Genomic DNA, 13,709 nt, shown 5'->3' with positions numbered 1-13,709 from the left:
TTGAAATAATAATTTTGTCAATTATTACATATATTTTGCCCTTTAAAAATATTAACTATTAAATAGTTAGCACAATATGGTTTGCTGCCACTATTTATGCGGTTATGACAGCTTTTGCCGGTTTTTTGAAGATGAAGAATGTTTAGATGAGGTTTTTGTTCTTTTCATTGCTTCCAAATGCAATGGTCACTCCTGGTGCGAACAATGCTGCGCCGGTAAATCTTACCTAAGGTTTTTATATCAAATGAAAATAACTCATATAGAACTATAAATTTATTAAAATGTATTGTGCAAATTAATATATATGAATTTTTTTAAATAGTAGTGAATTAATGAAATGCTTATATATTTGTATAGCTGAGGGATTGGTGTGCGAAGCCATGAAATGTGCTTCACCGTGTGCCCATTTCGTTACAGTCGAAGTTGGTGATAAATGCGCGTAAGTGTACTTAAAATATAGTTCTGAATACAAACATGTATCTAATCCTTATATAGCTAAATATAAAACCTATCTTGTTTAAGTTGGAGTAGTCCATGCAATCCATTTAAAAATGATTGCCGAACAAGATTATGTTGCATTCCGACTCTCATGAAATGGGGTTGTTGCGATCGTCTTCAAGGGTGCGAGCTATGTGATAAAAAAGCAATCGTTTGTTTAGTAAAACCTAAATGCTGCAAACCGTGCTCAAAACCTTGTTCGAGAAAACCCAGTTGCAAAAAATGCTGTGGTAAATGAAGTACTCGAGACTGAAAGTTAATGATTAGGATATTTATTTTATGAAATGTGATCAAATCATATGAAGAATGTAATCATATCATGAAGTTAAAATAAGGAAACAACTCTGGTCTGCATGGATGACTAATAATACAAACAAAAATGGCATACTTATGAAATAAAAATTATAAAAAAATTGTACAATGCGAAATATACTATAAAAATACTACTATTTATTGGTCTGATAATTTAGTAAATCATTGACAAACAAATATAAAAATAAAAATAGTATTATTGTAAAAATAAAACAAAATATAACATCAAGCTTAATTTAACTTAATTTAATCCTAAGGGTTAAAATGTAAAATATAAAATCTTTGCTGTCGTTATCGTCGACGAAAAACTGTATACGCAGATACACACATACATCCATTTTTTCTAAGGTATGCCACAATGTTCAGAAACCCTGAAACGTTAGATATGGAAAATTTTCAATTTTGATTTTCTGGCAATTAATATTAAAGAAGTTAAAATATTAAGAAAGTTAAAAGTTATATTAAAATTTTAACTTCCCTATAGAGAAATTATATTATTAATATTATAATATTAATTGCCAAAAAATCAAAATTGAAAATTTTCACATATACATAACTTTTGAGGGGTTTCTGAACATTTTGGCACACCTAGAAAAAATGGATGAATGTGTTTATGTGCGGATACAATTTTTCGCCGACAATTTCGACAGCAAGGATCAACCCATACTCCTCTTTTATCTATGGATCAACCGATTTGAATGATTCAAAAAACATTTGATTCCTATTGACAGGAAGACGCGCTGAGTTTTTGGCAAAGGCAGGTCAGTTTTTGAGAGAACGAAGCCTCCGATTTATATGATTCAAAAAAGATTTTATTTGTATTGAAGGAATGAATAATTTATTAAATTGTTGGGAAGGTAGGTCCAGCGGTTTGCGGATATCCAACAAAACATGTTAAAAATAACTGCCATTTTAAAACTTTTGAATTACGCTACGGGAAGGAAGTTCAAGCATTTTGCCTGAAGGCAAGTTAGGCAATTATATTTGTTGAATATATGTATTTATTTTATATATAATGCTCGATTTAAAATAAACGTTAACGCCTAGTTTATTTTCGTTTTCAACCACACCAATTATATTTTATTTCTTGTCCAAGCCATTAGATGTCCATACAAATACTAGTCACAGATAAAAATGGCGTCTAGAACTACATGAAATCATTAGTGATGTATAGTTATGAATTTATTTATATAAAAACATGTCACAAAAGCCTTCTGCACGACGTAGCGGTGCCCAAAAAATTAGACTAACAAGTATGTTATGCTATTGAATCTTAAAATATGCAAAAATAACAATTACTTCCTACACCCAGCGTCTGTCACGCAAATTCATTATGGCACTCCACTTTCATTTCATAAAAAATCGTAGTAGAATCTGTAGTAATTTCCCTATAAAATGAATAATTCTTATGTTTATGCTTTTCAGTTTTATGTGCAAGAAATTTAGCCCGGAAGGATTTATTTCGTAAGTATATCAATTGAAATATATTAAGAAGTCAAGGTTAAAAATGCTCACTGTTGCCTGAGAATCTTCAGAAATTCCTTAACATTGTCTCATTTAACATCGTGTTACTTGGATAAAAAACATTAAATGACGTGGTTAATAGTGTGAATGTGAATTAAACCAAAATTCAGTTATTTATATACATGGTTCAAAGCAGTAATTGTTTATTAGATTGTGCAATACACAAACATTTTTGTTTATTGTTTACATAACACACTTTCTATTAAAATTTATTCATCAAACAATATACAAGTTAATTAACACTACTAAAGAATGCTGCAAATTGTTGCTTATTATGTTTGGCCATTAGATTAATATTCAATATTTATTGCAATATTAATTTATTTTATATTGAGACGGTTACGGTAGATGATTTCAATAATTCAGGATTTGTAATTGAGTTATCCTGAATATTTTGTTTTAGGTTTACCTGATCCATTTGCTAAGATATCAGTAGATGGCTCATCTCAAGTGCACTTAACAGAAACATGTAAAGGAACATTGGAGCCTAAGTGGAATTCTTATTATGATCTTTATTTGGAACGAGATGATGTAATTAAAGTCAGTGTTTGGAATAACAAAAAAATACACAAAAAGGAAGGCAGCGGAGGATTTTTAGGATGTGTCAAAATAGCAAATCCAACCATCCAGAGGCTCAAGGATACTGGTTGTGAGTATATTTAGAAAGATTTTTTTGATTATGAGCTAGTATCAAATTTTTTACAATTAAAAATAATTTGCAAGACTGTGAGAATAAATTTTCTAATTCACTTCAAAACTATTTTTAGATCAATGTCTGGAACTAGGAAAGATGTCCGCAGAGGATACAGATCCAGTAAAAGGTGAAATAATTGTGTCATTGTTATCACGAGATGGTCCATGTGGAGGAACACCTTTGGCTGTTGTTGGTCCTGGTGGTGATCTTCGTGGGCCTTCAGGTGATTTGCATAGTCCACTTGAAGCTGATGAAGCACCTGTTCCTTTGCCCAGTGGCTGGGAAGAAAGATTTGACAAAAATGGAAGGTTAGTTTAAAATATTTACATACAGAATTTAAGAAGACAAGCTTTTGTTGTCAAATCTGTTGTTTATGTATAATCTCCTTCTGTAATATTGCATTACTGTTATTTCAGATTATATTATGTAAACCATGTTGCCAGAATTACCCAATGGGCTCGACCTTCACCCAATGTTTCCCAGACACAGACATCTTCAACGTTTACAGTAACTACTCCTTCTTCTGAGCCAAAACCTTCCCGGATAACTACCCCTACTTCTCCAAGCTCAGCACACGTTACCGAAAACTCAAGACATAGTGTGATTGCTGATGTAGTTTTGAATTCGAATGAAGATAACAATGTCAGTCAACATCGTCCGATTCTAATGAGCACAGACAGCAGTGAATTGAATGATTCAACTCAATTAGCAAGTCCTAGCTCTAGTTTAAGTCCCATAAGCCCCACAAGTCCAATAAATAATAAACCTATCATAGAGCAGTCAAATAGACAATGCAAGTCTCCAAGGAATTCTATTATAAATACTACTACAGTAGCACCCAATGAGCGACAAAATAATAATACACCTTTAGTAAATTCAACTCCTATAAATGATAGAATAAATAATAGCTGCACGAGCCATCTACCTGAGAATAGAAATAATACTGAAACTGCTGTTAGAAATGATAGTGCAAATAATTCTTTAAATAATCATGAAGATATTCAAGAAAATCAAAATAGAAGTCAGCAGAATACCCCCAGGCAATCAGAAACTGGAAGAGGCCGGAGGTAAGTGATAAATTTAGTTTTATTTAATACTGTAACAATGATAATTTTGTTTTCTTAGAATATCAAGAAATTTAGAGGACTATATTTCTGGTCGTAGGAGGTCTGGTCGGGGTTCTCGTAATTCCACTGTACCTGCAAGCAATACAAATAATAGATTAACCACTCGACCTGCTGTTGATTTACCACCAGGATATGGTAAGAAATAAATTCATTTTTGTTCTCTAAATTGGCTTACTGAATTTTAAACACTAATTATATGAAAACATTGAGAAAACTATTTTTCTAAAAAATTAAATTATATTTTTCAGAGGTGCGCACTACCTTACAAGGTCAAGTTTATTTCTTTCATACACCTACTGGTGTATCAACATGGCATGATCCTAGAGTTCCTCGAGATTTGGACCCTCAAGCTTTATCTGTTGATGCTTTAGGACCCTTGCCTCATGGCTGGGAGCTAAGACACACCCAGACTGGACGAGTGTATTATGTGGATCATAATAATAGAACCACTCAATTCACAGATCCCAGATTGAATGGAGCTGTAATTAATAATTTAATGAGGAGACAAAATAATAATTCAGTAACTAGTTCAAGAAATTCTGATAACAGAGCAGTTAATGCAGAAACCAGGCTGCCTACTAATGTGAGATAGTACTTAGATAATTTCTAAATTACATTTTTTTATTACCATTGAGAAAATATTTAATTTTTTTTTATTAGAGTACGAGTCAAACACCTTTACGACCGGGTCCGCAGATTCCTTCTTCAGCAACAGTGACCCGCACAGAGCAATTGCCTAAGGGATTATCCGAAGGACAAGAATTGTTGCCTAAATATAAACGTGATTTAGTTGGTAAGTTGAAAGCTCTGAAGTCAGAATTACAAGCTTTACAACCGCAGTCTGGACATTGTCGCTTAGAAGTGTCTCGAACTGAAATATTTGAGGAGAGTTATAGGTAATTTTTTTTCTTATTTAAATTAAGTTATTATATGACATATATTCAAATGTGGTATATTCTGTAATAGACTGATAATGAAAATGAGAGCAAAGGATATGAGGAAAAGATTAATGGTTAAATTTCGTGGAGAGGAGGGTTTGGATTATGGTGGAGTAGCCAGAGAATGGCTGCATTTGTTGTCTCGTGAAATGCTTAACCCACAATATGGGCTTTTTCAATATAGCCGGGATGATCACTATACTTTGCAAATTAATGCTGAATCAGGTAATCAAATATTAATTATATATTCTCATTTATTTGTGTTGCATCCTGAATGCACAGTAATTTTCAAAATCGATTATCAACATTATTATTTTTATATTATTAAATTCTAATTATTTTAATGTTATCTAAACAAATCCATTCTCTTCCTGGTAATATTATAGGTGTGAATCCAGAGCATCTATCATATTTTCATTTTGTTGGAAGAATATTAGGCATTGCAGTTTTTCATGGCCATTGCTTAGATGGTGGTTTCACTATGCCTTTTTATAAACAATTATTATGTAAACCTACCACTTTAAGCGACATAGAGGGAGTAGATCCTGAGCTGCATAGAAGTTTAACTTGGATGTTGTGAGTAGTACATGAAAATAAATTATTGCATGGATAAGAAGAATTTGTTTAATTTTTATTTATCACAGGGAGAATAATATAGATGGGATTATAGATACAACCTTTAGTGTCGAAGTAAATAGTTTCGGTGTACTAAAGGTTCATGAACTTAAACCAGGTGGTGCAGCCATTGTTGTAACAGAAGATAATAAACGTGAATATGTAAAATTATATGTTAATTATCGTTTTATGAGGGGCATTGAACAACAATTTTTGAATTTGCATAAAGGTATATAATTATACAAAAGAATCACTTACAGCCAGTAGAAAATTATGATAAACATTTTTTTATATATGTTTTAGGGTTCTGTGAATTAGTTCCATCACATTATTTACGACCATTTGATGAGCGAGAATTAGAACTTATAATAAGCGGAATTAGTAAGATAGATGTAGCAGACTGGAAGGCACACACACGACTTAAACATTGTGTTCCTGAGTCTCCACAAGTTATTTGGTTCTGGCTGGTATGATATTAATAAATAATATTTTTCTATAAACTGAACTTTACTTCATTTGAATATTGTTCTTTAGGCTGTTGAGTCCTATACAGAAGAAATGCGAGCCAGATTATTGCAATTTGTAACCGGTTCCTCAAGAGTTCCATTACAAGGGTTTAAAGCTCTTCAAGGATCAACTGGGGCGGCAGGACCTCGATTATTTACCATCCATTTAACTGCAGATGTTCCTGTACAAAATTTACCAAAAGCTCACACATGCTTCAATAGAATAGATATGCCTCCATATGATAGTTATCAATTATTATATGATAAACTAACTCAAGCTGTTGAAGAAACTTGTGGTTTTGCAGTGGAATAATAGATATATTGCAATTCTCATACATTTGTTAGGAGTTGTATGATCTGGAGGTCCATAAAACAGTCTCCTGTACTAATAAAATTGTTATATTCCATAAATCATTCACGGTGGAATGTTCACTTCAGCATGCATATAAATGAGAGGTATGTGTTTGAAATTATAGCTAACTTGCAAATCAAATCAGTGGCCCGAAATTTTCATAGTAGAAAACAATTAGATTTTCAGTAATAATTATAAATTCATTCTTCATCAGTTTGAGATGTCAATTGAGTATTAAATTGATTTGGTTGGCTCATTTATAAAACTCCTCTAAATGTATAAGAGCTAGTAATTTCCTAATCCAGAAGGATACACAATTATAATTTGTAATGATGCATTGCATTATCTACAAATCTAATCATTAATTATTAATACTAAGGCGTTGTGAAATTTTGCATCTGTTGGGGTACCGTTATAAAGCTTTTACATATCAAGACAAGCATTTTGTGTGATGCACAAAGTGCCTTTGTTGTTTTTTTGTATGTGAAATTGATTTGTATAATGCTCAAATATCATTTAGTTTTTATGTTTTATATATGACCACTTATTACTATATTAAAAAATAAAGTGGATTCATAATGTGCATATTATGTAAATATAATGTAGATATATGAAATGCTAGATTCTAAATGTACATCACAAACAACATACGAATCTTGTGATTATTGATAAATTAATGGTAACTTAACGATTCTTTGCACTGAATTTTTGCATGACATTTGTTTTAATTTATTGTGGTTAATACTTCTTTATTATGATAGAAAGATTATTAATCAGTTTATGCAGATACTTGGAGTGTTACATTGTTAAATTATGAGTTATTGTATCCACATTTATGAAACTAAGTTATTAAAAAAAAAGATCTTACAGTGTTAAGCAAACATATCTTGTTAGATACTTTTTGCATATGTATTTAAATCTATTTTATTAAACTAATAAAATGTATATATTTCTATAAGTAAATAAATTTTATATTATTTGGTTCTTTCATTACATAAAAATTAATCTTAATACAGTATCAATACAAAAACATTAAAAACAATTCAATATACAGGCTCAGGTTGTTGGGTGACCAAAAGGTTGAATCTTTTCTTAATGGTTATTCGTTGTCGCGAATATTTGTCCTCTGGTGAAAATCGAGCTGTAGAGAAATGAAAGACACGTTATTGGAATTTAATACAAATTATAATATAGTACAAATAAAATAAAGCACGTGTTTTACCTGGGTGAGCTGATAACGTAGGGTTTCCTGCAGGGTCCACTTTCTACGAAAAATAATGCAGAATTATTATTTATTCAGGCATATTGACTAATTTAACAAAACATTGTAGAGCTTACCTTGAGTGTATACATTCGCTTTCCACTTTCATTGAGATAGTACATGAGATACATTGTGGATTATATAAATTTTGCTCTTGATTTATAAATTCGTATGTACAATAAATAACTCGTAGATTTTAAGTTTATTTATTGAACGCGTTTTATATTTTGTAGGTTAAGGTTCCAGTTTGGACTGTGTATTGTGAAGTAGTAGTTAATGCACGTTCTTTTTACAATGCTGCCAACAACGAACACGGAGACTTATGCAAAAGCGCCACTGGTGATTTTTGATCAAACTAATTTGCTAACAGCGCCAACCGCCAAATATGAAAATCTTTATTCACAGTAAAGTCTTCAAGTTGTAAATATTTTACTAATGTTTTTCAAATTCATACAATCATAACATGTTATAAAAGTTTTGTACAAAATTTGAGTTTTGTATTCTATTTGATATATTAACGGATTTAAACTTAGCGCCATCACATCGCGCCGTTAAGTCGGTTTTCTTCCTTATCCAATCTCATATTTATTTTGCTTTGCAATTTTTTTTCAAACTAAGATAAGGATTCTGCTATCTGAAGAGTTATTGTATTACAATACGTTGACCTAACGTAAGCTTAAGTGTGAGTGCTTCGCTTCAGTTTTATTTAGATCTATAACTTTAATAAAGTTTATAATAACATTTGACATTTTTAATAAAAATGGAATCAGAATCACACAATATGAATAAATACTATCCACCAGTGCATCAAGTTTCAAGTGCGCCCCCAGCATACATAGATGGTTTTCCCCAACAATTAAACCAGACGCCTACAATAATAGTAAGTTTACTTTATTTATATTGATTTGCATTTCTAAATTATTTATTTAAAAATATATCCAAACAATATTTGAGTCCTTAGTACTGAAATTTCAATATATATTAATTTGGTATAGCTAAATATTTTAAAATAGCAGTTCGTTTATGATCAAGTAATATCAAAATAAACTTTTAAACCCAAAAAACTAAATTTTTACCTATAATTCTCTGATTTATACATGCAAACTCCTCCCAGTCAGCGGCGTTCCCTTATTGTTAGAATAAAGAATTTTGGGATTCCCCGCATGAAATGTGTTATGTATGCAAAATACACATACGTAACATAAAACACAAAAATGTACTCAAAAATACCATAAATATTATTAATAAGAATATATTTTTTTCAATCTAGTTTCACTCAGAATATAATATAATATTTTTATTTATTTAAAGCTTGATTTGGTTTCTATTATTACGTAACTCTTAATTTTGAGTTTCAAAATCGATATTGAACGATGAGGTTTAAGTTTATTAGAAAAATAAATATTCTTAGCTTAAATAATGGTATTTCATTACCTTATATGTTAAATATTGATCAACAAATTTTTCGATCAATTTTAGCGTTTTTATCTATATAGGAAATTGTTCGTCCGGTCGGATAAAAACATTTCGCAGAATCCAACTGAATGTTAACTAAAAATTTATCTTTTAATGTATTTATTTGAGCAATCGCGGTTTATCTCTAATGTTTAATATTTACATAGTTTTTATTTTTCTAAAGAAGAAATTTGTTTTAACCAGAAAGTGCGATTTGATAATATTGTGTAGACTAGACGTTTCAAACTATTTTAAATCGTTTGACACCAACATTGGAAAATGTATGTGTGAAGTGTGTGTGGGTATGTAAGCCAATTTCTTGTTTGATTTTAAAAAATAAAAAACTGTTTGCAAGATGTGGTTAGTTTTTGTGCTCTGCTACAATGTGCAAATTTATTTATATTTATATATTTCCATGTCATCTTATTTTTGGAAGTGGCTATTAGATATATTATCCACTTTTCAGCATCAACAACCAGCTCCTGTACCCGCTTCTATAACTCTTAACCAAATATCAGGCGGAGGACCTCTTGTTTTGGGCCAATGTCCATCTTGCAGAGTTGGCGAATTAAAAAATAATTATACTTTTTGTGGAATTTGCTGTGCTCTGGTTTTATTCCCAATTGGAATACTTTGTTGCTGCCATTGGAGACAGAAGAAATGCTCCAACTGTGGATGGAGATCGGCATAGAAGATCCATCTACAAGGCACGTGCATTCTGAAAATAAAGATTGAATAATTAGTTTTCAACTGATTTCTTATCAGTAACTAACTATTGGTTATTCACGTCTTTGAACAATGCTGCACTTTACACTTGCTGTTTATGAATTAAACAGTAATGAAATGATTTTTTTAAATATTCACAAGCTTTGCTTCGTGATGTTCATGATCTTTTATTTCTTTTGAATTTTAATCGATATGGTATTTTATGAATTAAAGTATTATTTTAATTTTTTTAGATATAGTGATAGGAATTAAACACATATTCATAAACTTAATGAAATACGTTTTTACTGATTAATTTTAAGTAGTTATAGTTGGTTTAATATAAGCATTATAAAAACAATATATGTATTAGATGGTATTAAAATCTAAAATAAACTTTTTATAACCTTTTGTTCATGTTTTAATAACTTGTAATGAACAACATGCATCTGTTTATTATTAAGGTAGTTCAAACCAATTATGAAAATGTATTCATGTATCTTCTTAGCAAAATTGATACAATTTTTTATAATCTCTTTTGGTAAGAGCAAAGTCCATTATATCATTATTATAAAAAATCTAGTTCATGTATTTATTTATTTAACACTTTGAAAAAATTACGTTGTAAAGGGTCATATGTCGTTCAATGGTGTCACATAACACATAAAAATATGATTTCGTTGAATTGCATTGATGACAAAGATATATTTTAAATTACAAAACGTAAAGTAAAACTGTTTTGTTATTCATTATCATATACTTAGTCACTAGCAATAAAATATATCTTGTGAACAATATTATTTTGAATTAATAGATTCAGATTGAAGATACAATAGGTATAAGAGGAATCTAATTGGAACTATAATGAAGATTTGAATTTGATACAACAATATTATATATAATATGTTGTATTATATTATATATTATATTATATTTGACATTGTTGAATCAAATTCAAATCTTTATTATAGTTTCAATTGGATCCACTTATACCTATTGCATAAGTTGAACGATATATTGTTGAATGATTTCTGAACATCAGAACATTTGCATATAATTCTATGGTAAAATAGAGCTTTTAAAGATTATTTTTCAAATTAAATATTCCTGGAGACTCAATATGTTGTTATCCTTATATTGTTATCCTTATAAGGATAACCTGAATCTAATTGGAATATGTGATTGGGAAAAAAATATGCAATCAAGATTTGTATTAAATACAACAATATTTCTTTAGTAAATGATTTTTAAAACATCAGGACATTCACATATAATTTTACAATTAAACATAGCTAGTAAAGAAAATTTTTTTTAAAGTAAATGTTTCTGGAGACTCAATAAGAATAAATGGAATCTAATTGGAATATGCGATTGGGGGAAAAATATGCAATAAAGATTTGAATTAGATACAATAATATTATTTTAGTAAATGATTTTTAAACATCAAAGTATTCAAATATAATTCTACAATTAAATATAACTAGTAAAAAAAATCAAAGTAAATGTTCCTTGATATTCAATAAGGATAACCGGAATCTAATTGGAATATGTGATTGGGGGAAAATTTATTGAAGATTTTGAATTAGATATAACAATATTATTTTAGTAAATGATTTCTGAACTTCAAAGCATTCACATATAATTCTACAATTAAATATAACTAGCAAAAAAAAATTTCAAAGTAAATGTTCCTAGAGGATTCAATAAGGATAAACGGAGTCTAATTGGAACATGTGATTGGTGAAAAAATATATACCACAGGAAACGGAAATTTTTATAATTTTTCAAAAAAATACTGTTCTTTTATTATAAAAATTAATACTTATTTTCACATAAGTAAACCTACAATAGCCAGTTTTCTTTCAATGGTAATAATATAATATGTATTTGCGCCATCTAATAATTCTCACTTGAAATATATAGACAGAAGATCATTTTCAACTCGACCATGGCAAGAGATAACCTCAAAATAATGCATGGTTTTAAAATTTATATAAATTCATTTTAATTAATTATTTTATGTAAAGATGTTAAAAAAATATGTGTAAACTTTATTTTGTATATATTAGGTAATCATGTGTACGCCGGCCGTATAATTTAGTGTAAATATATTGGTTATTTATTGTAAGTGTAAAAAGTGATGAAATAGTAGTGATAATGGAAAAATCAAAGGAAAAGAGCAGTAATTTCAAGGATGGCTGTATAGATTTTATAGCTGGATCTCTAGGTATTTATATATATTTTTTTTTTTTTTTTTTAATTGTTTATGCAATGTGCAAATTTGTTTCATAAGATTGTATTTTATGACGAAATTGTAAAGGCTATGAGATTTCTGAGGTTTAAGGATTTAATATTATTTTAAATAATGTAATCGTAACCACTAACACTAAATATTATTCTATTAAATAGTAAAGAAATTTAAACTAGTGGGGTGCATGGCATTGTGGCTTAGGGCAAATTGCTGGGTCTTCCCGTACCGTAATCAAAAATCTTGGTACGGAACCCAAAAAAAAATACACAAAATGTGTACACATTATTAAAATCTCTATGAAATATCTGATAATTTTAAATACATATGTTACAATAAACATTTTTGACCACCAAATGACATTTTTTTAACTTATTTTTATTGAGAGTCCATAACCGTTGGACCTGCCTTCCCAAAAATTTAATCAGTTTTTCATCTTGCCAGTACAAGTAAAATGTTTTTTGAATTATTAAAATCAGACGCTCCGTTATTTTAAAAACTGAGTTACCGTTTTTGGCACTTTTGCCCCGTATCTTCAGAACGGCTAGACCTGCCTTTGCCAAAAACTAATCAGCATGTCTCTTTATCAAACGCGAATCGAATGTTTTTTGAATTATTCAAATCGCTTGATCGGTGTTCCCCGAAATCGTCGACGAAAATTTGTATTCGCACATACACTCACACACATATACACACGTAAGGTATGCCAAAATATTCAGAAATCTTTGAAACGTAAAGATATATAAAAATTTTCATTTTCGATTTTTTTGCGATTACTATAACTTACCCTGCGGGAAGTTAATAATGATTGTAGTTGTTCTATTATGTATTTCAAAATGGAAATTGACATCACTGCTGCATGGTTTGTGCCATGGTTGTTGATCCTATCCCCAATTTTTTGTTAGAATTAGTTTTCGTTCATGAGTTACATTCTGTTTGCCTTAGTTATAATTTTATTTACGGAAATTGACATCACTGATGCATGAGTGCAATATATGTTCGGTATTTTTTATTATTCTAGGCGGGATAGCCTTAGTAATAGCCGGCCCAGCCCCTAGACACAGTGAAAGTAAAAATGCAGGCCTTTCCTCACCTTTACACAGGTATGGCAAAACTGTATAAAAAAGACCGTACAAAGAGATGGCATCATCCGAGGTCTTACGCAGGCTGTACACCAGCTAGTAGCAAATATCGCCGAAAATCCATTTTATTTGCTGGGGATATGGAGCATGCCAAAAAATGATTTGCATATTTAACCGGCCATAAAGATGTGACGACTTTTAATGCATTAGTAATGCAAGTGCAGGTTGCTGGCAGCATTTTTCGTATCATTTTCATTATGTCCAATAGAATGGTAAAGTGCCAATTGCAAGCAATAAAGGAAGCTTCTGTGGTAGAAGTCGGCGGCAGTAAAATCGGCCCGATTAATTTGACTAAATCAATTATAGTGAACATGGAATTCGTGGCCTATTTA

At 30.1% G+C, this 13,709-nt stretch overlaps 3 protein-coding genes and 1 pseudogene across 4 annotated transcripts; 3 read left to right on the top strand and 1 right to left on the bottom strand.

Moving 5' to 3' along the window:
* Positions 1 to 1,945: 1,945 nt before the first annotated feature.
* LOC113374077 (E3 ubiquitin-protein ligase SMURF1) lies at positions 1,946 to 7,195 on the top strand. The gene is made up of 13 exons (XM_026614331.1): positions 1,946 to 2,063; positions 2,236 to 2,274; positions 2,738 to 2,983; positions 3,102 to 3,336; positions 3,445 to 4,095; positions 4,154 to 4,290; positions 4,404 to 4,738; positions 4,816 to 5,051; positions 5,122 to 5,318; positions 5,480 to 5,669; positions 5,738 to 5,937; positions 6,012 to 6,175; positions 6,243 to 7,195. The coding sequence occupies exons 1-13, from the start codon at positions 2,009 to 2,011 to the stop codon at positions 6,525 to 6,527; spliced, it is 2,970 nt and encodes a 989-aa protein (XP_026470116.1). The 5' UTR covers positions 1,946 to 2,008; the 3' UTR covers positions 6,528 to 7,195.
* A 354-nt stretch (positions 7,196 to 7,549) lies between these two features.
* Positions 7,550 to 8,132, bottom strand: LOC113374080 (H/ACA ribonucleoprotein complex subunit 3-like). Its single transcript, XM_026614335.1, has 3 exons — positions 7,905 to 8,132; positions 7,789 to 7,831; positions 7,550 to 7,707 (listed from the first exon to the last, which is right to left on the bottom strand). The coding sequence occupies exons 1-3, from the start codon at positions 7,956 to 7,958 to the stop codon at positions 7,610 to 7,612; spliced, it is 195 nt and encodes a 64-aa protein (XP_026470120.1). The 5' UTR covers positions 7,959 to 8,132; the 3' UTR covers positions 7,550 to 7,609.
* Positions 8,133 to 8,377: 245 nt separating this feature from the next.
* On the top strand, positions 8,378 to 10,004 carry LOC113374079 (brain protein I3-like). Of its 2 annotated transcripts, XM_026614334.1 has the most exons (3): positions 8,378 to 8,509; positions 8,598 to 8,707; positions 9,749 to 10,004. In XM_026614334.1, exons 2-3 carry the CDS (start codon positions 8,609 to 8,611, stop codon positions 9,971 to 9,973), a joined length of 324 nt encoding a protein of 107 aa, XP_026470119.1. In that variant the 5' UTR covers positions 8,378 to 8,509; positions 8,598 to 8,608; the 3' UTR covers positions 9,974 to 10,004. The 2 variants fall into 2 exon arrangements, with proteins under 2 accessions (XP_026470119.1, XP_026470118.1); XM_026614333.1 differs by having other exon boundaries at positions 8,436 to 8,707.
* A 2,011-nt stretch (positions 10,005 to 12,015) lies between these two features.
* LOC113374078 overlaps positions 12,016 to 13,709 on the top strand; it is an 11,473-nt pseudogene continuing 9,779 nt past the window's right edge.

Source organism: Ctenocephalides felis, unplaced genomic scaffold, assembly GCF_003426905.1.
Source record: "Ctenocephalides felis isolate EL2017-DRISC unplaced genomic scaffold, ASM342690v1 CF-g0.4_SCAFFOLD_01604, whole genome shotgun sequence".
NCBI lineage: Eukaryota > Metazoa > Arthropoda > Insecta > Siphonaptera > Pulicidae > Ctenocephalides > Ctenocephalides felis.
Note: the sequence above shows the minus strand (reverse complement) of the source record. Positions and strands in the feature narration are given on the sequence as shown.